General features: G+C 36.5%; 1 protein-coding gene across 1 annotated transcript in view; it reads right to left on the bottom strand.

Moving 5' to 3' along the window:
• Window positions 1–26033, bottom strand: part of tln1 (talin 1) — a 132411-nt gene that overhangs the window by 93757 nt on the left and 12621 nt on the right. Inside the window, exon 2 of the mRNA XM_052116262.1 lies at window positions 3363–3519. Coding sequence (XP_051972222.1) covers window positions 3363–3492 — 130 coding nt within the window. The 5' untranslated portion in view covers window positions 3493–3519. The remainder of the gene's footprint in view (window positions 1–3362; window positions 3520–26033) is intronic.

Genomic DNA, 26033 nt, shown 5'->3' on the forward strand with positions numbered 1-26033 from the left:
ATACTTAATAAACAAAATATTGTGAGGGATGTGTAGAAGTTTGTGAATGACAGGTGTTCCAATTTGCAGAAATCTTCAGAATTTGTGGAGTGTATTATGAGTGTTGTTCCAAAATAAGTTTAATGAATAAGAAAAATATGCAGTGCATTCAGAAAGTATTCAGACCCTTTCATTTTTTTCACAAATTGTTATGTTGCAGCCTTATGCTAAAATGCTTTAATTTTTTTTTCACATCAATCTTACACTTCATACCCCATAATGACAAAGCAAAAAACAGACTTTTGATAACTTTGTAAATTTATTAAAAAGAAAAACTGAAATATCATATTGACATAATTATTCAGACCCTTAAATCAGTACTTAGTTGAAGCACCTTTGGCAGCAATTACAGCCTCAAGTCTCTTTGGGTATGATGCGACAAGCTTTGCACAACTATATTTGGGGATTTTCTGCCATTCTTCTCTGCAGATCTTAAGCTCTGTCAGGTTGGACTGTCAGTGAACAACCATTTTCAGGTCTCTCCAGAGATGTTCGACCGGGCCCTGGCTGGGCCACTCAAGGACTTTCACAGAGTTGTCCCTAAGCCACACTTGCATTGTCTTGGATGTGTGCTTAGGTTCATTGTTTTGTTGGAAGGTGAACCTTCTGCCCAGTTTGAGGTCCAGAGTGCTCTGAAGCAGGTTTTCATTAAAGATATCCCTGTATTTTGCTGCGTTCAGCTTTCCTTCAACCCTGACCAGTCCCCCAATCCCTGCTGCTTAAAAACACCCCCACAGCATGATGCTGCCACCACCATGCTTCACCATTGGGAAGGTATTGCGCGGTGCCTGGTTTCCTCCAGACATGATGCTTAGAATTGAGGCCAAACAGTTCAATCTTCATTCCATCAGACCAGAGAATCTTGTTTCCTACAGTCTGAGAGTCCTTTTTTTGTCTTGCACTGAGGAGAAGCTTCCATCTAGCCACTCTGCCATAAAGCCTAAATCGGTGGAGTGTTGCAGTGATGGTTTCTCACATCACCACACATGATCTTTGGAGCTCAACCAGAGTCACCATCAGGTTCTTGGTCACCTCACTTATCAAGGCCCTTCTCTCCTGATTGCTCAGTTTGTCCAGGCAGCCAGCTCTAGGAAGAGTCCTGGTTTTCCAAACTTCTTCCATTTAAGAATTATGGAGATCACTGTGCTCTTCGGTACCTGCAATGCAGCCGAAATGTTTTTGTAGCCTTCCCCAGATCTGTGCCTTGACACAATCCTGTCTCTGAGCTCTACAGTGGCTTGGTTTTTGCTCTAATATGCATTTTCAGATGTGAGACCTTACATAGAGATGTGTGTGTCTTTCCAAATCATGTCCAATCAATTGAATTTGCCACATGTGGACTCCAATCAAAGGGTGGAAAGATGATACAGAGAAATGGGATGCACCTGAGCTAAACATCAAGCGCATCTTATGTCAATGTGATATTTCAGTTTGTTCTTTTTAATACATTTTCAATATAATGTTAACAAAAATCGGTTTTTTGCTTTGTCATTATGGGCTACAGAGTGTAGATTGACGTGGAAAAACAAAATAAGTAAGCATTTTAGCATATGTCTGCAACATAGCAAAATGAGAAAAAAATGAAGGGGTCTGAATACTTTCTGAATGCACAATAGTTGTCAATGTGTCTAGGGTGTGTTTTCACACATCAAAGGTACATTTGTACATTATTTGGGTTGCAAAAATGTTTTAGTCTTCTCCTCGAGTGAATTAATTGATTCATAATTAGTCCCAATTGAATGTTTATGAACACATTTCACGACCATTTCACACCAATTTCCCTTCTTGGCATTAGCATTTCAAATGCTGCTTCCTTCTAATGGATTAGATTGTGTCTCCCAAACATACCATGCTTGTTATACACCACTGACAGACATGTTATTTAAGACTGCTGCACATTCCACATGAGCTGTTGAGTTTGGATGAGAGCCGTACATCACAGAGACAAATGACTCACAGGTTAGGACAAGTATGCAGCAGAAACCATCCGGCACGGATCACTATTATATAACAGCTGCATAGCAAGATTTTCTGCTGTATTTTCGGCCAGGCGGCCAGCCCTAGGAAGAGTCCCAGTAGTTCCAAACTTCTTCCATTTAAGAATTATGGAGGCCACTGTGCGCTTGGGAACTTTCAATGCAGCCAAAATGTTTTTGTAGCCTTCCCCAGATCTGTGCCTTGACACAATCCTGTCTCTGAGCTCTGCAGGCAGTTCCTTTGACCTCATGGCATGGTTTTTACTCTGATATGCATTTTCAGCTGTGAGACCTTATATAGACAGGTGTGTGTCTTTCCAGATTATGTCCCATCAATTGAATTTGCCACAGGTGGACTCCAATCAAAGTGTAGAAAGATGATCCAGAGAAATGGGATGCACCCTAGCTAAATTTCAAGCATCATAATAAGGGTCTGAATACTTATGTCAGTGTGATATTTCAGTTTGTTCTTTTTAATAAATTTTCAAAGTTATAAAAAATCTGTTTTTTCTTTGTCATTATTGGGTATAGTGTGTAGATTGATGTGAAAACAAAATTATAGTATTTAGCATATGTCTGCAAAATGTAAAAAAAACTTTATGGGATCTGAATACTTTCTGAATGCACAATAGTTGTCAATGTGTCTAGGGTGTGCTTTCACACATCAAAAGGCACATATGTACATTATTGCAAAAAATAAGCCTTTTCCTCGAGTGAGTTAAAGAAAATGTATTGATACACAATTGGCACAAGTCGAATGTTTATGAACACATTTCACGACCATTTCACACCAATTTCCCTTCAAATGTTGCTTCCTTCTAATGGATTAGATTGTGTCTCCCAAATGTACCATTCTTGTTATAAATCACTGACAGATGAGCTATTTAAGACTGCTGCACATTCAACAAGAGCTGTTGACTTTGGATGAGAGCCGTCCGTCACAGAGACAAATGACTCACAGGTTAGGACAACTACACCTGAATAATTTTTTAACTGTTCTAAAAAGCCTTCAAAACGTCATACGAAATTGAAGAACTAATGGGTTTGACTTCATTTAAAACAAAATCTGTCCAAAAAGGTGCCATTGGTCCACATCATCTGTAGGTGTGGCCTGAAGCTCCACCTACTTGGAGGCTGACAACTAATTCGATTTACGTTGTTTAGTCAAGATCAGTCAACATGAACACACCAACTTGCAGAGTTATCAGCAAGCTGATGCGAACTTCAACATCTGTACGGTCGTTATGCTAAGCTTCAACATAAATAACAATAACAGAATGTAAGATTTTAGCACAAGGGACAGCCAGAATTTGGCACAGGGTTCGATTGGTCAGGATAATGACTCACGCTGGCCGAGCTGTGCCTCTGGAACTCTTTCTCTGATGATGCGACAGGCGTCGTACACCATGGTGGAGGGCTCAAACTGCATCGTCTTCACCACATTCCCCACCCCGATCTTCAGCGAAAGCGCCACCATGACTACGCGACTGTGCCGCTGCTACACCTGCAAAACACAAATATACACACAAACTTTAAACACTTGTTTTTTAATTAAAATGTGTTATTGATTAGTTTAATTACTTTTATTGAGTATATATATATATATATATATATATATATATATATATATATATATATATATATATATATATATATATATGGCAATATATATATATATATATATATATATATCACAGAAAACATATATACATTGAATCAACATTTAACCCCCACTATTACCCCTCCCCAATCACCAACCCCACCCTGACCCACAATGAACACCCCGGTGGTCACATATATAATAAATAATAACGATTATATATATATATCATACACATCCAAAACTATACCTCTCTCTCTCCCATCTGATCCCATTTTATGTTAAATTATATCAAACGACTATTTGACATTGAAATTATTGTTTTTTATTTTTACCTAAAATTACCTAAAAATTGTAGGTAAGAACATGTTACTGATTACAATCTTAGTTGTGTAATTTGTAATAAGAACTGGACTACATATTTCAGAAGTAATCTACCCAATACTATACACGCACACTAATTAGATAAAATGATTTGAAAACATTTATATGTCATTTTTTCTTCCTTATTGATTTATTAATATCTCTGTAAAGCGGCTTGAAGCTGCGGTCAAAGAAAGGTTCTGTATATTGTTCTTCTCAATCATCTATGACAGAGAGAAATAATAGATACACTCGGCAAGGAGGCCCCGCTCACTTGTGGGGGAAGCAAAACCCTGTTACCAAAGTAACTATGTCATATCTATGAGAAATTGGCAATTTTATCAATGAAAAACATGACAAAAAAGCTGTTTTGTACTTTGCACTATTTTGCACTTTAGAAAAAAAAAGACAAAAAACACACAACTGATTTTTATCGCCTTCCAACTGACAAAAATAGACGAGGCAAACCAAAAGATGAGCACTGCGGCTGCAAGCTGCTAAGCTGCAGAACAATGTAGTTTAGTGATCTCAAGACAGAAGTTCACATTTACAATTTACACATGAATGGTTTGTTATTCAACTAGTATCTAAAACATTTGAACTGCTTTGTTTATCATCAACACTTGTTTTGCATATATTTTATATGTTCAAAAGGTTTATCCACACATTCATGATATTTTGAAATGATTGTACATATTAAATAGCCCAAATTTAAGAGGTGAAACCTGTAATATGACTGATGCGATTTCAATAGAAGACCTTAAATTGTTTTTATATTACAATTTACAGCCTCAGTGGACAATGCAAGAAGGCTTACACTTTGGTAAGGTTAAAAAAGAAGGCATACAATCAAAAAACACATTCAATAATGATGAGGATTAAATAAATGTTATTAAGCACAAAACATGCAGTAATATGCAAAATAACAACAACAACTAAGTCTACAATCATAAGCAGTTTTCATTACTTTTTCTCATTAAGTACTTTATTTGGCAGTAAATATATTTATAGGCTATTTCTCCCCGTTTTTCTCATAGTAATGAATGAGTAACTATGGTAATGGGGAATCAATTTCCCCAAAGCTAAATCATGCTCCCAGTGTTTGACACATTGCCAACTGTATCTAAAGCACATATGCTGTAGTAAATACTGTATGTTGTGTGTATGTTCAGTTTGGTTTCAGTGGGTTTGAAGTTTGAACCAAAGACAAGCTGAACTTCCCCCTTACAGCCGGATTTCATTCTGCGCTTTAATCAGAAATAAGGAACAAAGAACAAGAAGTGCCTTTCTTACTTTTCAGCATTTATTTTAAATAAGAGCCAAGACACACTTTGAAACTGTCAGTATTCCACAACAGAACAACTTTGTTTTAAAGTAATATAAAAAACATACAAAAAGAGAAGTTAAAACTGGTAAATTGCAAGTTGTTTGTCTATTCTCAGCCCTGAGAGTTTCAGAAAACACCTTGGAAAAGCAGAAGAATGCTGGTAACTGGAGCAACAACAACATGAACCAAAACACACAAGAGCTCTGAAATATGGGGATATAAAGTCACAGACATGCAGACAAGACAGAAATGACTTAGGGCACCATGAAATCAGTTTGAATTTTTCCCAAATTCCATTTTTTACTTTTTTTTTTAGTTCCCTATTTTAAAGTCTAATAAAATGAATGAATAGAACTTAAATCAAATCACACCATTGCATTGTTTCTATCAAATGAAGTGCTTGCAGATCCTCACAGCATAATCCAAAACACAACAGTGGAGTTATGTTTTTGTTTTTATCAAATAGAACGCTGCACGGCAAAGCATTACGGTATTAATGAAAGCATTAATGAGCAGTTTTATTCTGTGCAAGAGCACTATGACTTGTAAGATATTGCTTCTAATGTAATTACTATTGATATATTTGTAAAGGGATCAATGGAAAGGAGGAGGCGAGAACCGGCTTGACAATATAAATAATGGTTTAATAATAAACTGAAACTTTAACAGACAAACACACATGACGGACATGTCCGTAAACCATCTTTCTCTCTCCTGCAAGATCCTCTGCAGTTGACCCTTATCCCTCACGGAGGATCACGACCCGGCACCGCCCTCCGCCCTGCCACATTATTATTATTAGTAGTATAACTATAATTTATTAATACTTAATTGTATATTACATTTTACTATCCAGTAATACTAAACAGTAATTAACAATAAACAATAGAATATTTAAATGAAACATTAATTTTAATGCTGTAAAAAAAATGTCAGCGTAAGATGAATTAATAAATTAACCAATGTTTAAGAATTTAATCTTATTACACAAAAGTGAATAAAGTAGCATATCAGAAGTAAGGTGTTTCAACTTTATAACCTGTTGGTTGTTGTCTTGCAGTGGATTTCAATTACATTATTTACCCTGCAGTTGCATATCCAACTTTAAATTTGACATCTTACCAAATCAGTCTCCAAGCCTAACATTATGTATTCATGTTGACAGAAATGTAGACGAGCTACTGTCATTTCTGATGTTTATTATAATTACTTCATAGTCACCGATGTAACTGTGTACATTACGTGTTGAAATGCTGTCTATTTTTATATTGAAATTTGTTGTGTTATGCATTTGACTATGCATTGAGAGCTGTTTCTGAAGGGGGTCAACTGCAGTTTCAAATGTTTATCCAAACAGGAATCATGTGTCTTCATTGCGATGCTACAATACATTTTAAATCCCATTTCTGTAAACACCTCATATAAAATGCAATTCTGAGCGGCCTCTTGACACCGGAAGTGGCTTTGACAACACTCGCTAAACCCAAAAAAACGGCTCATGTCTTATGCAACTAACTGATTGTCATTTGAACATTTCCGCACAAGCTCCTTTAGCAGTTTACTGAGTTTAGATATAATACAGGAGTTCTGAAATCTACAGTATGTATGATAGTATATTAAACCCTTTTATATAAAAAAGCCAGTTTTCAATGATATGAGCCTTTATAACTTGTCACAAATCATTGAATTTGAATGTCAGTGTGGAGGTCACAGTTGAGCAGTGTATGCTGTACAGACACACATGTGGACACACGCATTCCTGAGGAGGGTGAAATGTGTGCGTGTGTGTGTGTAGTGTCCACTATCTGGGGAGGAGACCTGGAAGTATTCCAGCAACCAGATCCTAGCTGATAAATGTGCTTCTGTTTGTTTGTGTGTGTTGGCGCTCTACACTTCAAAGTCACTGTTAGTTAATTGACACATGAACTCGCACCTCGATCAGACTTGTTTTTTTAAATAATTTTGCGTCAACTGTAATAGAATTTTCCTGTGTTATGGAAGTAACCCTCTTTCATATTTACTTGAGTCCCCCCATCACTACGGTTACAGGTGTAACTCAGGCTATACAGCGCAACAGTCTGATTCAAGTATTAAAAATCCCAATAATTATCTCCATAAGCTAATTGATTTGTAACGATCACATAAACCTTTATTAAAAGACCTACCATGAGTTCTGAGGTTGCCAATCGATGGCGTGTGCTTCTTCTGAAGACATCACACCACATTATTTCAACTTATTTCAATTATATCAGTATTTGTATTTATTGTTTTCAATAGCGCAATCCCTGGTGAAGACCTACATTGCCCGTAAACTCTGAAGAGAAAGCTCCACCAATCAGAGAACTGCGACCAACAAAGTGTGCCGAAAGAGCTCTACAGCAACCGTCAGCTCCCTTGATGCACTGTGAATGATGCAATACATTCTGTCTCCCTACACTCTCTATCTACATACTAAATATTTGCAAATCAGAATATTTTGCAATAAAATCTAAATCTATTATTTCTATACTCTAATAGTATTCTAATAGTTATATTTTTCCATTGTGTTTAATTCAATGACTTCATTGGCAATGCTTCATGGGATTATAGTTGTAAGACTTTAAGCACACAGTCTTGTTCCTTTATCTTTTGGTCTGATTTTCAAAAACGTTTTTGGATAACACTTTACAATAAGGTTCCATTTGTTAACATTAGTAAACAACATTAGTTAACATGAACTATCAATAAACAATAATTGTATAGCATTTATTAATCTCAATGTACATTTTTACATATACTAATAATTATTTCAAATCAAAACTTGTATGTCAACATTAGTTTATGCACTATAACTATAACTAACATGATCTAACAATGAACAATTGTATTTTTATTAACAATCATTAACAAAGATTATTAAATGCTATAAAAATATATTATTAATCGTTAGTTCGTAATAACTAATGCATTAACTAATGATAACGAAAAGGACCTTATTGTAAAGAGTTACACTTTTTTGCTTCAAATCCAAGTTTGTAATGTTGTCATTCACTTTGGAGCTGGATGGTTTGGTTCTTTTACAAAAGATTTTATGAAATCCCTATGGAAAAAAGGAATGACGAAAATACTTCCGGAACCAAGCAACAGAAATGTGTGTGGGTACTGTTGTGTGCTATTGTGAGAATAGAATACAGGCTTGACTTCATGTAGCCGCTAGTGTAGCTGTTGCATGAACAGGACATTCGGAGACTCACACGTATATGTAAATGCAGTTATCAATCTCAAACACTATATGAACGTGACCTGAAAGCATGGCTCCAGTCTGCGACTAAATGGTCGCATTTTGCGATGGTTTTCCCCTCCAGTGCAAACCTCTATGAAAACCCTCGGTGAGTAAAGTAGTTTAAAACCACATTAAACGGCCTGACATTCAAAATAGTCGGCTGCTGACAAGATGAACAGGAACACAGATATAAATAAGACTTACACACCAGCACCCTTAGAGAATTAACATATATTTACTATAGTAACACTAACTTTACTAAAACAAGGTGCATTGATGCACTTGTGCACACTGACTGTAAAATAACATACATCATGATGGTCTGTGGACGTGCCGTCTGAGATTAAATGGTTAGCCTAACACTGATGGCAAAGTGACTATGCCCTTACTTAAGTTTAAATATGTTTTATATGTTTAAATATGAGCATTGATTCTCATCAGCACGTATTATCAATGTGATATTTCCACAGAGCTGTAAAGTCTTGGGTTCTGTAGTAGCTTGTCACAACAGGAATTGAGTAACCCAATATTTTAAAGGAATAGACTGAAATATCACAAAAGACCAGCAAATAATACTTGAAAACAACTGTACAACCCTAATGAGTCATGTTTGTAGTAATGGTCCTTCCATCTCATATCTCAACTTCAAAGGAAAACTTACTGAAAAATGTAATAAAGAACACTTTATTAAAACTAACTTAAATTCCTGTTGCATTAGAACACCCTGTTCTAATAATAACCACATCATGTAATGAGTTTTGACATTACATCTCTAGAAATAATTACATTAATTAGCATTCATTTATACGTTTAAAACTACATGTTGTGGTATAACTGACCAAACCAGATCATTTCAGGAACAACGCATGTGTGTGTGTTGTAATTGAGATTAATAGAGTTGTGGAGTGATGAACTGCGTTTCTAAGATGTGACGCCATCTTAAAAACAATGCTCATGGAGTGAGACGCTCAATAAGCACAACATCCTTAGCAGAAAACACACCTAGTGTTGGGTAAATTACTCAAAAATGTAATCCACTACAAATTATGAATTACTTTTCTGAAATGAGAATACACTGCTCATTACTACCTCTTGGAAAAAATTATCAAATGAATTGCATTACTGTTGTAATTTCATTACTCAATGAATTCAAAAGAATGTCTATATTACCTCCTTGTTCATTGTCGCACTCAAGTAATACACTCAACATTGTGTTTCTTACAATAACTTGTTAGTGACTCTTCATCTTTCACATAAAAGCAAACAAACGTACAAAAACATATTTCATGTTTTAAAAGTGTTCTTCATAGGGCTATTGATTTAACCCATTCATTTAGTGTCACTGATTCTATAAAAAATAACGTGTTAATTAATCATGCCCCCTGACACGCATGTCAATTCTGAAATAAAATTATTACGAGCAATTCAAGCTTGAAGTACATCTGTTTTTAAGAGCCGCGTAAATCTGTGGCAGCACTCCTCAACAAAAATCACAAGCAGTGCACCCACAGAATGAAAACCGCTCACTGAGGAGGAAGAATACAAGAATTAAGAGATTAGTAGTTTACACTAAACTTGACACAGCGTCGTTATCGTTATTTAAGGGACTTTCTCAGCAAATAATGATGTATGCGATTAACTGTGTAATACGATTAATTAATCGGCATGTTATGTAATTAATTCCATTAAAGATTTAATCGCACCAATTCTACATAAATATATATTTTTTTAAATATGTGTAACCAAAGTCATGTACTTGCATGTATGTTACATTACCTAATTGAAAGTCAGTAACTATAATCTTATTACATTAATTCAAAATGTACTGTTACACAACTTTTAAATTTAAAAGTAATCACTTTGTAATTAGATTACATTACATATGCTGCTCACAACACAATGGTCAAAAATGTCTGTCTGAATGTATGTGGCTGTAAAAGGGGATGAAATTAGCAATACTTTGACATAACATTTCAAACAGACTTTTCAGATAGGGTTTTACCATGCAAACTGTCAAACAAATCAGGCAATATGACAGGATATCGATATTGATTTCCCGTTTCAATTCCGATTCACAAGCTCATAATTTGATTCAATCCCGATCACCAATAATGGTGTTAATTATAGAGAGGACCTTCTAACTTGGTACATTATGAAAATATGAATTACAAATTTTATTTTATCATTATTTTTTCCTAATTTTGATAATAATGATGATGAAAATAAATATGATGAAAATAGCATTTTGTGTATATAAGATCGCATTGATCTTGGGATTTAAGAATTGATATCAGGATGGCGATACATTAGAAAATCTATATTTTTACCCCTCATAATAAAGCCTAGCACACAAATTACACACTGCCACAAAAATATCAAATCCCCCTAAAAAATCAAATTTAAAAATCTAAAACTTGTCAACATCATTAATTGACTAGTTGTTGGAAGTCTAGTCGACCATCGTGACCCATTCCTACATGACAATTTCCACGCAAATGACAAAAAACGTGTTTGAGAAAAGCACTTTTGGCTGCATTTAGCTTTCAAACACAACCCCTAAACAATGCAGATCTAGAGAGAGTTGCTGATGAAGCTGTGGTATAAATAGTCTGTTTTATGGTTCTGTGTAGGCCCGGCAAGTATCCTGTTTTCAGGTCAGTGACCTTGACCCGGTACCAAAAATACAACAGTCCCACACAACAAAAACCCACCGAAACCCACTGAGTTACAAAGCAAATCTCTTTATAAGACTTTATAATGCTGTTTCTACTCGGTGTCAAAGTGCTGCAACTATAACCCTGTTCACACCGATAGCGACATGCAGCGACAAAAGTCAGGATGCACAGTTACCATTTTTCTCAACCGATCCCATTCCAATACCTGAACTCTCTGTATCAGCCGATCCAATACCAGTGTTGTGTTTTCCAAATTAGTTTAGACTATCACTGCGTGGAACTACAAATGTAATCATTTATAATCAAATAACAAACAAAAATTTTTAAAACATGTGTAGCCTATTAAAAAAAAACTTTATTGTTAACTAGTCTACTGAAAAATGCAGCAGCAAAATCAAAAGTCATTCCAGAGAAAGTCTTTAGTAGAGAAGAAGCCAGTTTTCTTTACTCATTTTTTGTTAACTTGTTTCTGGACTTGTAAATGAATTCAGAACTCTTTTTTTTGTCCACTACTGTTGTAACAGGATATCAACAACTTTGAAATTACACAGCAATTTTTTGGAGCCCAGTCAACTTTAATATTATTGTAATTTATAAATAGTAATAATGATGATGATAACAGTGATAATGAAAATAATGATGATGATAATAATAACTTATTATTATTACTAAATATTTGCATTTAATTCTAAAATAGTAATACATTTCAGTTTTAATTTCTTAACTTTAAAAACCTCTGGCTTTTATTTTGGCAGACATCTACAGAACACTTAAGTGTTTGTAGGCTAGTTCACGGTAGTTTAATTGGCTTCTCATTCAACATCTCGTGAAATGTGCCTCCGGTGCCGTTCGTAATGCATGTTAAAAGATCATTTTTAAGCATCTACATCTGAGATGGAGTTTGTTTGAAGCGCTCCCATATTGCGCTGAGAGCTAAAATCATGTGTTATGTCATGTGTCAATCGAGAGGTGCTCGTTCAATGAAGAGCTCTGAGAATGCAGGTTATTGCACGTCTTCAAGAGTCTTTGTTTAACATGCACGGGTCATATGGAATACTTTAATGGTAGCTTTTTGTTTATGTCATTCTTGACGGTAATAACCATTTTTTTGGTTTGGATCAGATTTGGATCAGGCTCGTCGGATGATACCTGATCTAGGGCTGGGCGATAAATCGATTTTATCGATTAACTCGAATTTGACGTTTAAAGAAAAATCGGGCGATTTGTTTTTAATGAAAATCGGTTTTCTCTTTAACTTCCACCACCGACGCTCCCCTTAGGCTTCCGTAGTTCAGAATGGGCTCGCTCAGCGCGCCCCCCGCTCTCGTTACAGCCACACAGACAACATGGCAGTTAACAAGGATGAGCTCGTTCCAAAGAAAGGCTCGGTTTCATCGGTTGTTTGGAATTGGTTCGCTTTTTTGGTGTCAGACGCACAACAAATAACGCCACATTGCAAAGTGTGTTTAAAAGCTGTTGCTACCAAAGGTAGCAGCACAACAAATTTATTCCAGCATCTTAAACAGAGGCATGCAGCCGAGTGGGAGGTGCGTGCTTCTCAACGAAACGAACAAGACCGCAGTTCAAACACAGACACATCCGCAAAAAAACAAACTACGGTCTTAGAAAGATTTTCGAACTGTATCCCCTATGACAAGAAAGGGCCCCGGTGGAAAACAATCACGGATTCAGTGGCGAAATATATAGCAAGAGATATGGTGCCCATATACCCTGTGGAAAAGCCGGGTTTATTAACATGCTTAAAGTTGTCGACCCCAGGTATGTGCTACCAAGCCGCAAATATTTTGCCGAAGTTGCCTTGCCTCGCCTGTACAACAGTACTCGTGAAAAGATCGCTAGAGAGCTGGAGGGTGTGTCGTTTTACTCCGCCACAACGGACCTGTGGTCCAGTCGAACGATGCAGCCCTATATGAGTTTGACTGTGCATTATATTGACGACTGGACTCTGCGGCGTCTGCCTTCAAACAGCGTACTTTCCCGATGACCATACAGGTGAAATAATTGCGCAGGGGCTAAAAGATGCTTTGACTTCATGGAACCTTGATGAAGAACGACTCATCTGTATGACAACAGACAGCGGCACCAACATAGTAAAAGCTCTGAGAGACAATGAGTGGCCCAACCTCCAGTGCTTTGGACATAAACTGCACAACGCTATAGGTAAGAGTCTAATGGCTATGCATTCAAGTGATGTTGATTTTGTTTTACACATGAACAGGCCAGCCCAATTATTACATGTTGTAATTAATGCAATTTAATGAAATCAAAACATATTGCACAAAATGAACATGCATGATTAATCATAATTGTGTGTGTATTATTGTGTGTGTGTGTGTTGTGTGTGTGTGTGTGTGTGTGTGTGTGTGTGTGTGTGTGTGTGTGTGTGTGTGTGTGTATAGTGTGTGAGTGTGCATGGTGTGTGTGTGTGTGTGTGTGTGCCCTTAGTGTGCATTAATAACATGTGGAAATGTGAAAAAGACTTGTTTTGACACTGACCAATAGTGACACTAAAAATAGTTTTCTTTGTTTTTTCTTTATTTATTTATTGTAAAGAGAATTGTGTGAAAGACCCACGAATCGATCGTGCCATTGGGGTTTGTAAAAAGGCGGTTGCTGCCTTTTCCTATAGTTGGAAAAAAAGAAGAGAGATGGGTAAAGTACAGGCTGAGCTTGGTCTACCCAGTCATCAGCTGGTAACGGAGTCCCCAACCAGATGGGGTTCACGTCAAAAGATGATGGAGAGATTTCTTGAACAGGAGAAGGCCATAGTCCGTGTCCTGGGGTCCGACAAGAAATGCCGTCATCTTGTCCCCACTTGGCAAGATATTGAAGTTTTAGAGTCCGTAAATAAAGCTATCAAGCCTCTCCAAGAATTTACAGACGCCCTGTCTGGGGAGGCTTATGTCAGTGTCTGTACCAAGTAATCTGGATCTGGATCTGCTAACTAGTACCTGAACTAAAATCTGTTTTTAGTGGAACTGTTCCCGTTCCCGTAAAATTATTTTCTACTGAGGACACCGAAAGAACTGTATTTAAATGAGCTTTCATGCAAGTATGTGGCACTGTTTTAACCGTCACGCCTGAACTTAATGTGACAACAGCTGAGCCAACTCGTTTCAAATATCATGTTACTCTAATTCCTCCTGTTTTGTTCTGAAAACAGGACAAGATGCGCTCAGATTTGGAAGAGGAGTTGGAAAACAATTTGTAGTCAACTTTTCATAATTTTGCATGATTATATTTGTGCATCTAATAAACAATGCAACTATTCTGTATTGAGTTTTCTAAAGCAATTAAGTCAATGCTGTGATATGCAGTATGGATGGTATGTACACATAAGGAACAATAAAAAAATTTCACTTGTGCCCTTGAAGTAAAAATATCTTTAAAAGTGCATAATGCAAACAGCAAAGCATTTAAAAGATACAAACAACTGTGCAAACAAGGCGGTGCAAAAAGGTAAGTAAAATATTAAAAATATTGAGCAGCTATAGGCTATACACATTAAACACAATATACAAAGTAGGCTATACACAACAAACTTGTTTCATTTTCTTCATTTTAAATCTACATTGTTTAATGTTGTGGTCATTAAATCCTAACTTAATAAGGCCGCCAGATATTATTACACACCTCGTTTCTGGTTGAAGTTTTGAGCTGAATTTTTTCTTCTTCATAAATTCAAGCACAGGTCTATTCCTCACAACCTTGTTTTCATTTTCATCCAAACTGAAATATGCAGCTGAAAAGGCCTACAATGTCTCTCGTAATAGCTTGCACATCACATGTCTAGACGTCATGTATCATGTGTCTCTAAATATGACCAGTCTCTCCTGCTGTGGGTGGTAAACTATTTATCTGTTTAATTTAGAACTAAATATACAACAGCGTCACATAGTAACAGCGTCATGCATTTCCACTGTGTATTTGGTCAGAGGGATCTGCAGTTTCAGCCTCAGATGACACACCCATATCTGATGCATGATGCTCTAAAACATGGCGAGAGCTGGTTTATTGGCTGGTTTTACGCAATTCCCAAACATCAGGGTGGACACATTTTGAAACAAAGTGCTGTTTACAAGAACTAGTCATATGTTTTGACAACGATTTAGAGTCTTGTGGAATTATCATTTTGATTAGCTGGTAACAACAGAAATTTATGAACTTTGGCATGTTCAAGTTTTGTGCACAGTTTGAATCTTGTGCACATAAGGGCCAAACACAAAAAAAGGTGCTAAACAATTTAATGAATCAAAAATCTTTTAATCTTTTGTAACATTGATTCTAATCGATGTTCTATTGAGTTTAATAATTAATGATTATCTATGATAATTATTAATTATTGCTAATAACCAAACCCGCTCCTAAACTGTGAGCCCTACAACATACACAAACACCAGTAATCTAAAATACAAACACTTGAAAACAGTGTCCTAATTTCATTTTTAAGACTCAAAGGCCAGTATAAACAGATGAGATATTCAGACATGACTTAAAAGCCTTCAATGATCACACTGGGCCGTGTTGTGAACTGTTTATCCAGAAAAGGGAAGCATCCGTCAAAAACACGTCATAATAAAAGACTTCATGAAACATTATTTAGATTTTTCAGAGAGTTCCTGCCTCTTCCTTACCACATTGGTTCCGAAACCCAGGAAGGAGGAGGGATGCGCTGTCGTGGAGTCCTCACCACTGCCATCCGCCCAAAAGAGCAGCTGTCTGCCAGGGTACAGAGTCGTCGCTGCCAACCACCTGGACGTGGAGGAACGGCCGCTGTCTGCGAGGGGAGGAGGGGCTCGCTGCCGGATACCTGTAGTGGTGAAGCCGCTGCCAGGGGCGGAGGGGCTCGCTACCAGCCGCCAGAATATTGAGGGGCATCCACCAGGGGTCAGAGGTCTCGCTCCGGTCGCTCTGGTCGAGGACCAGGTGACGGCGTTTTGGGGAACCGGCGAGCAATTTTTTTTTCCCCTCCTCTCCTCTCTCTAGCTCACTGTCGCTCCGCCTCGCTCTTTCCCTCTCCCCTTTTCCCTCCCCTGGTCTCCCTCCCAGGTCTAGAATGGCGGGGAAAGCCTGCCATAGGCAAAGGAGGGAGCAGTACTTCATGCCAGGATTGCCCAGCCGGAGGCAAAGGGGGAGGGCCGGGCCGTGAGTCCAGCAGCCAATCAGGATAATCAGCCGACAACAGGGATAAGGTCGAAAAAGATGCAGCAGTTCAGGAGAGAGAGAGCCATACGCAGCTGCCGTGTGTGTTTATGTTTGTGTCTTCTTAAGTTTTCATTAAACATTATTTTGATTGTTCAGCCAGTTTAGTCTTCTTCTTGCCCATTTGAAACCCTTGTTACACAACTTTATAGTAAATTGTAAATAATAACAATAATTAATCAAAATATCACAAACAAGACAGCTGTTGAATAAAAGTTTGGCCAAAAAATTACATGTTGAAAAGGTTCACTTGTTTGTGAATTAATTGATTCTAATTTGATGATGAAATTAAAAATGTCTAGTACAATAATTTCTAGTATTGCTAATTAAAAATGTTCTGGAAAATAATAATTATTATTAAAATAATTATTAAATAATTAAAAATAACTTCAAGCTACACTATGTTACTAAAGGATTTATTTATATAAATTATTATCTTTATAAAAGAAAAATACACACATGTGATAACAAGTGAAATGTTCTGCACCAATTACAGTATAATTATTGTATTTCACTACACACACATTTGTGGATTACACAACTATACATAAACCATATCAATAAAATATCTTGCCTGTTTAGTAAGAAAAATGCCATCTCTGGATCACTTTTATATACTTTCAGAATTGTCGCCACCTCTGAAAAGCCAAGCCAATGTTGATTTGTGTTTTATTACGGACTCTGTCGCTTTCCCTTTTTGCTTGTAGACTCTGCTCTCTTTGGGGTTTCTTTTTACAAAAGGTGATTCCCTGGAGGTTTGCTGTTTTCAATGATCCATGGTAAATTTTTCTTGTTTGTTGTGACAACAAACGTTCTGCTTTAGCTACTCCAACACATGCAACAGTAGCCAGATCTTATTTTCTCTGTGTATGACCTTACGCACAAGTGAATGATGCATGTATGCAATTTCCTGCAAAATCCATTCATCGACAGCTCTAAAATATTTATAATATAATATCATTACTATAGGTTTATCAAAGTATATTTGGGCAAAGTAAATACATGGTTTGGATGATGGAATTAAATTATGGAAGTCTCATTAATAACATTTTGTAATTTTTTAACAAAGCAAAGTTACATAGTGTGGCTTTAACTGGTGTGTTCAATAGCACATAATAATATTAGCACATTTTTGCTGTGATTTCGAAATTGGTATCGAGAACCATGAAATTTCACTCGTATCGGTACTGTCTTTGCAAAAAAAATTAAAAATAATTATGAATAAAAACAAGAGGATCCATAGATTATACATTCTAAAATGTAGGCGAATTGGACATATGGCCTAGGAGGAGTTTGTAAAAGCTTTAAAAAATTCTAAATTGCAAGTATGGATGGAAATCTGAGATATACATTTTGATTTTAGCCCATATGATTGAACGTGTTGGAATGATGTGTGTATATATGCTTGAGTAGCAGGCTGGATTTTGGGCCATCTTGCCAAGTTTGAGGTATCTGCAATGTACTGGCCGAACAGTCTGAAGACAGAAAAACAATAATAATACTAAAGAACTACAATAGGAAACAAATTAATTTGGGTTCTATATCATAATCATCAAAATATATAATACAATTAGGGTCTATTCCTCATACAAAGCTATTGTATGAGTTCAAAAGACTTGGAATGTAGTCTTATGGATGGACTACTTTATATAATTGCAGAGCTTGACAGACCCAGTCTTCATTCACTTCCCATATATGGAAATGAGCGGCCAGGATATTTTTCAAAGATTGACCTTTTGTGTTCCATAGAAGAAAGTCATCCAAGTTTGGAGCGACGTGGACACGAGTATATGACACCAGAATTAACATGTTTGGGCCGACTACATCTTTGAGATGACTTGTGTCATCTATGCTTTATAAGCTCAACGGTGACGTCAGGAGCCAGACAGACAGAACGCACACACAGAACCCTGAAGAATGACAAACATGCAGGGCTGTTGCATCCTGCCCGCAACCCTTACCAGAGCTGCTCACTGCTAACACCCTTTAAACAGTCATGCTTTATTATTTTCAATCATCATTCACTCTTATCACACATCTCCAATAAAGAAAAAAAGTTTTTTCCCTAAGTTTTCAAGTTTTAGTTTAGTTTCCTGCGAGTGGCGTCTCGCAGTGTGGAATGCAGTGCTGTAGTAACGGCTCTTGCTCTAACTCAGCACTCAGTGATGTCATTTCCTGTTTAAAATCCCTCCACCACCATAAAAGGAAATATCAGCTATCTGCAGCCACACACACACACACACACACACACGCACGCGCTCTGGGAGCATTGCTACATTCTGTGCAATTACAGCTGAGCTCAGGAAGGGTGGAATTGTTCATGGAAGAACTCACTAAAGTGTGAAACTGCTGTGCCACTAGAGTCACCAAACAGAATTGCAAAAATAATCACAGTTTTCAGACAGATTTCAGAAAACTCTTCCCAAGGTTAATTTGTACAAACAGTCCCACCGTAAACTCCCGCCATTGGTCAAGCCAATATTGCTTTGAAGGGCAGGACTGGCAAATCAAATCTAATGAAACAAACAAACAAACAATAAAAATATTTATAGTGCCACCGAGCCATAGTGTTACATTTTAGGTGAATTAAACCTACAGATACTTCCAGTCTGCATATTAAGCTGTGATATTTAAAACGTATGAATGTAACGTTACGTTACTTTTGAATCATTTTTGCATTGCTTTTTTCATTGCATGCAAGTTTTTGTTAAATATGAATTATTATATTTCCATTTTATTAAAGCTGTATGTAACAATTTGATTAAAAAGCATTATATCATATCATTTAATAGAAACATTTTACATGGAATCTAGAAAAAATAAAACTGAATATGCAGAATTTGTATCTGTTGGACTTTATGCAGTTCTTTTAATCAAGTCATTTTCAAATGTAATTTCATAAACAATCTGAGGCTTTTTATTTGTTGCCCAAGTATCGATACTGAGGTACTGGTATCATACTGAAGCCAAAATGTTGGTATCGGAGCAACCCCACACTAGGGCAAGGCTTTTCAGTTTATATTAGTGGTGCAGCGATCAGGAAATTTGAGGCTGATACCAACATCCGATTTTTTTTAACACTAAGATCGGCTGATACCGATTTTTTTTTTTTTTTTTTTTTTTTTAAGTGCCCTTTGCCCCACTTTTCCAAGTTATATGCTGCAGTTATATGTTTATGCCCCACACAGTAAAATGATGGTAACACATTACAAAAAAGTTCCACTTGTAAACATTATTTAACAACATTCCTGTAGTAAACTTCATGTTAGTTACATTTTTCAAATCAAAAGTTGTATTAGTTAACATAATAATGCCCTATGGCCCTATGAAAACAGTTATGAATACTTCTGTTGTCAATAAAGGTCAATGTGACATAATGGCAACCAGTAAAAACCATGAGGGTATCACACACATCAGAGATATGTTCAAAAAAAGAAAAATATATCCATTACAAGCTCTAAAATGAATTATTAATATCTGGTTTGTTTACTGCCTTTGGCGTTTTACTAAAACACAAATCACTAATAATTAAGCATATGAATGAAGACGCGATGCTGTTATGGTTCAAATGTAATTACTGTGATTAGTGGCAATTAACCAACATTAATCTGATTTAAATTGGGATCGTCACAGAATAGCGCCGTGATGAGTGACTGATGAGTTATTGAGAGCACCTGGAGAGTGTGCATGTTTGATTGACACCACGAGTGAGTATGTTGAAGGGAGTGAAGCTGAAAGTGCTCATGATCGCTCAAACAGTCTATCGCTGAACATTGTCACGACTCACGACATATCACACTAATATTTGTATATGCATGTTTATTTGTTGTTCAATTTGTTTTATGCCATTAGCAGCTCACAGAGCAGCGAGTCTAAATTACTACTGTAATGACTCAACATAATATTCATACATGTGCATTTCTTTCACATTTTTAAAAACAAACCTGCAAATTAATCTGAAGAACAGAATGTCTGAAAGTAAAAATTTGTGAATGCTTAGATTTGCCAACAATTCACCCTCCAGAGGCCACACAGTCATGAATCAAGACCAAAGCAAGCGCTCATTCATTAGAGGAGCAGTGTATGTGTGATTCCCCGTGTGCTGCAAAAAAGATTGGCCCTAAATCTAGGCACACGATTTAAGATGAAAATTGTCCAGTTTCGATCGGTGGCGTATCAATTGGTGCACCCCTAGATTATCCGATATTCAATAGAATTATCTTTCAAATATTTGCTTTTAAATTACTTAAAATGTATATATTTTATGTAATATTTTTAAACCAATTAACTTAAGGGGCTTTCACATTGGACAAGTTTGCTGTGGTCCGATTCCAAGAGCGATTGTTCCCGGTGCCCCCCGCAGCGTTGGTCTGGCTTCACACTCACTTGATTCTATCGAACCCCGGTCCATTTGCATTCATCTTACGTCATCACAAACACGCATGGTGAACACAACGCGACTCATTATACTTTGTTATTTTGGTGCCATTATGCACAGCAGAGTGAACGACAACTGCGTATATGTGCGCTTCATGGCGTAACTCATCAGAGGTTCAGAGAAGGCGGCTTGCTGCTGCTCGCAAACGCTGTTTTTTGAGGAGACTGCTGATTCCAAGGAATTCATTTACATCTTTGTTTACACTGCACGCTTAATAACACTCGTGTCCAAGGTCAAGTTATCGCCACTGTCATCTCCTATTATACCCTATATTTCTAACCTATAATAGTATTTATATATAGGTGTATAGGTAGATAGATAAACAGACAGTATTTATAGTGTTGATTGTACTTGTATGTCATTGTGGTGTCATTACTTTTTTGGGGACTTTCAAGAATGTATTGATCCTAGTGTTGTCGAAACTAATGATGTCCTCATTGGCTAAAATGCACGTGTTACTTTACTTCCTGAACGAGTGCACACCCGAGTCCGAGTTGCTTTCACATTCACGTGAATCGCACTACAGTTCCATTGCAACGGAATTCAGCCCACCTCCTACAGGTAGTCTCAGGTTCGGTACCATGGTGCGCAACCCAGTCCGCATGACAGCTTTCACATTATCAATTTTTCATGCGAACCGTGCTCTGTTTGGAACTAAACTGCCAGTGTGAAAGCACCCTTAGATGGACAGTTTGAAGTGATTCAAGGAAATCAGTTGAAGTTACCAACTCTCATGACATTTTTCCTACTGAAGTTTAAATCAAAGACTAGTGGTTGGAACCAATTCAGGGAGTCATGGCCCAATTTCAAAACAATTCTCAATCATTTCTCTTTTTTTTTAGTTCATGTGTGTTTCCTACAGATTTCAGTTTTTGCAGTGGAGTGGCCAATTTATTTTTATTTATTTGCTTTATTCAAATGTATTTTATTGCAGGTACAGTAGGGCTGTACAGTGCGAGCATTTCTCTCACATTTGTGAGTGAAAATTCCTGCATTGCGAATGTGGAAAATTATTTATTATTTCCAGAGTTCGAGAGAGAGAGAGAGTGAAGCCGCATTGGCAGATACGTATACCACGTAAAGATGCTTGCTTGTTTTTTTATTTTTATTATGGTCAAAATGACGAACAGCATTTTGAATTAAGACAGATGTCTTAAAAACATGGCGATTACATTCAAGATTCATAAAAACACAGTGATATGCGCTCAGTATGCGCAGTAACATGATTTACGTTTCAGTGTGGACGAGCAACTTTTGGAAAATGCTTGAAAACGCTAGTGTGGACAGAGGGCGTTTTGAAACGAAAATGCCATTTTCAGATGTATCTGGATTAATGTAGACATAGCCAAAACTATCTCTTGCTCCACATTAAATAAGAGGTGACTAAGAGGTGACTTGCGGTTCAGTAAATGAGTCAGATTGTAATTCAGTAACTGCTCTGACTGATTTAGTTAGTTCATTCGGTTTTCGTCAGGACTGTCAGACTGATTCAAACCAAATGGATAACCTGTGAGTTTGTAAGTATTTTTAAATAAAGACTCATTAAAAGGACCTGCTCATATGAGTCATTTGTTCAGGAATTGGACTACACTAGTCACGTTATACTGTATATTTGCTTTGAGTGGAATAAGTGAAGCACAACGCAACAGAGAAACCTGTTGTCTGGTCTTCTTATTTCATCACGTCTAAATCAGACTTTAATCTGAAGCTCTCCACTCGAGTAAAATATTTCCTTTGCCATGCTGTGGTGTAAAGAATGCAAGAAACACTTTAATGTAAAAAAATACAAAATAATAATAATAATTGGGATATTCACAATGCTGCTTAATGTTCTGTTGAGCCAGGGACACATTTCATTTTGATATTACATGGCATAAATGATTTCCTACATTAGTTGAAAGGTTAGCTCAATATGCAGCTCACATTTAGTGGTGGAAACATACACTAAAGTGTGATCTGACAGTAATGCACTGCTGATTCATTTCCTGTGGCCAGTGTCAGTTTACTCAATAGCGTTACTGTCCATGACATTATTTCTATCTCAGTTAGCAGACTATCATCAGAGCTCTAATGACTGACATGTCCATTCATTCCAGGATGAAGTTAGTCGTCATGATAACTTCAGAATTATTAAAATTATGTATCTGTGTGGGACAGGGACAGACATCAGGAGATAGTGTCATACAGCGGTCACACACGTTTAGTGAAATCATGCAGTAAATCAGCATGTATTTACACAGCACACATGCCTGGTGTCACAGATATGTGTTCTTGTGCTGTTCCGCAGGCTCCTTTCCAAAAGGTTACTGGACAAAATAAAAGAACGGTTAATAATGATCTTTTTAAAATGACAGTTCTCTTCTCTAAGGGATGGGTGAAATATCTATTGCAGTGTTGCCAGATCTCACAAGAGAAACAAGCAACATGGTCTGGAAAACAAGCTCAAAATAAGCCATTTGCTTACCAGCATACAATTAATTAACAGTGAAGTATAATTTTATTTACAGATCTGCTTCTCAGTCAAAACCCGGCTGTCATATCGAACATTAATTCAGTGAAGACTTTGAAACAATTGAGAAATGTACATTTTACCTCTAATAATGTTTTCCTTGTATCTGGATTAGTCGTGCACGTACAGTATATGTAATAATTATACATCTTTATTCAGAAATTGTGACAACCACAATGGGCAAAAAAACACAAAGATATGTGTGATGCAGCAGTTTCCTTCAGGATCAAAGCACATTTCAGTTTTTCAGGCAACGTGGTGTAGTTACAAAAACGTACTGTGATAAACCCTTTAGCCTTTAGTTTCATTAAAACATTATTTGAACAAAATTAACCGTTATAACCGGTTACCAGCATTTAAATCGGGAACAATTGAAAATCACTTTGTTCCGGTTTTCAGTTTTGTTCTGCCAAAACTTTCATTCATTTTAGTTTTTTGTTCCTTGAACTGTTTTTAGTCCCTGCTAGTAACAATCAAACACACAAAAATAGTAGGGATGCACCCATACCACTTTTTCTCTTCTGATCCGATTCTGATATCGGAAATCTCAGTATCGGCCGATGACGATTTCGATCCCGATCCGATACCAGTGTTGTTTTTAGCATAATCAGTTTAGAATATCTTTACATTATTGTGTGGAACTAATTGGGAGTACTCTTTAATATGTAAGAAACACAAACCTCTAACTACACATTATTTCAATATAAATGTATAGCTTATTAAAAAAATACTTTATTATTAACTAGTATACTGGATAAAGTAGCAGCAAAATTAACAGTAATTCCAGTATAAGTCATCCGTAGAAAAGAAGCCTTTTTTTTTTCTTTTTTTCTTTTTCAAAAATGTTTCAACTTTTCAGACCTCTTTTTTTTGTTAATTTAGTTGTAGGACTTCAGCTCACTTTTCATTCACACAGTTATTTTTTGGAACCCAAAATATTCGATACAATTTTGGAACTTGAATATTATTATAATTTGTAAAAAAACATGATAATAAGAAGAATATATTATAATAGTAATGTATAGTAATATATCTCAATCATGCACCTTTAACTTTTAAACCCGTGCAATTTTATTTTACATTCTAAACTCTCCAGGAATTCCTGTAAGTGTGTCTGTTTGTAGGCAAGTTCATAGTAGTTTAATGTGCTTCTTATTCAAATTCTGGTAAAATGCAGTTCCGATGCCATTCTATATGCATATTATAAGTAAACCAAACTATTGAGCATCTACATCTGAGATGTTCCTGAGTAGCGTTCAAATATTGCGCAACGCCGTGAAGGCTATAAATAGCCGCGAGTGTGCGCCATTCACTGACACGCTGAAGCTGCGTGTGCATTTGATATATTTACTTATAAAACACAGCCTTTTGTGATTCACAGAGCTATCCCACGTCTTCAAGTGGCTTTGAATAAAATGTCATCATATGAACTGCTTTAATTGTCATTTTTTGAGCTTGACGGTAACGAACATGACTAGCAAACAATATCAGATTTGGATTGGGCTCGTCGGGCCGATACCGATCCGTCCAAAAACGTCAGTATCAGAGCCGATACCGATCCAGGTATTGGATTGGTGATACCCCTAAAAAATACACACTGTTCCAAATCTGCAACGTAATCATTTGTGCTTCATGTGATATATGAACAAGACAGTGTATGAAAGGAGGTTAATATTTACAAAGAGCTCTCATCTGGTGAAAGCTTACATATAAAGCATTAATTATGGACTTATCCAAGATTATTAATATACAATGACATTAAAAAAGATATATATATGAAAGCATGGACATTACTGAATGTCGATTTAAACATTTACAGTAATTAGTTTCCCTTATCTGTTATATTTTTCTTCTTTGTTGAAAAAACAAAAAATGTATTTGGTAATTTGGTTGATGAGATTAACACTGGCATTTGTCCAGTATATTTCCATGCACTGTTTTTTCCCCTTTGTTCCTCAATGTGAACCAAAAACGGAGAACTTCATCCAATTTTGTCACCAAACTGTGCTGACATGCACAAACAGATCTATCTGTTGGTCGTGCAGCAGGAAGCTGCAGTGGCACCAAACTGTGAATTCCCACAGTAATGTGTGCACATCACAGCAAAAGTTAACATCTGTTGGCATGTAATCTGCAGGATAAACCCAACGGCTTTAATCTTACTGCACACATTAGCACACAATACCTTCATTTAAAGCTGGAATTACACACAGCCACATCAGCTCTGTTAAAAACCTTCAAAGAAGTGGAACCAGTGTGACTGCAAGTACTTCTAGTGCTAGATTATAACGTGAAACCTCACCACGAGGTGAATCATAATACATGTGTTACAGTGTGTATCTTATCCTGAAGACAACTGGCAATATGCAGCTTTATTAATAAGAGAGAGTTTGCTTTTTGTGAGTTAAAGATGGATCGATGTGAACAAAAAGGTGAGAGAGGGTTGTCTTCACCCCATTAAAGACTGCAACAAAATACATTTTTTATTTGTTGTTTTGGCTTGTTTTACAAAATACAGTAAATATCTAATATTGCTATCTGAGAATGTTGAATATAATATAAAAAATATACAAAAATACAACTATTTTAAAATATCTAAAAATCCTTTAAAAAGATGCATT

This window comes from Xyrauchen texanus, chromosome 43 (assembly GCF_025860055.1).
Source record: "Xyrauchen texanus isolate HMW12.3.18 chromosome 43, RBS_HiC_50CHRs, whole genome shotgun sequence".
NCBI classification, from domain to species: Eukaryota; Metazoa; Chordata; class Actinopteri; order Cypriniformes; family Catostomidae; genus Xyrauchen; species Xyrauchen texanus.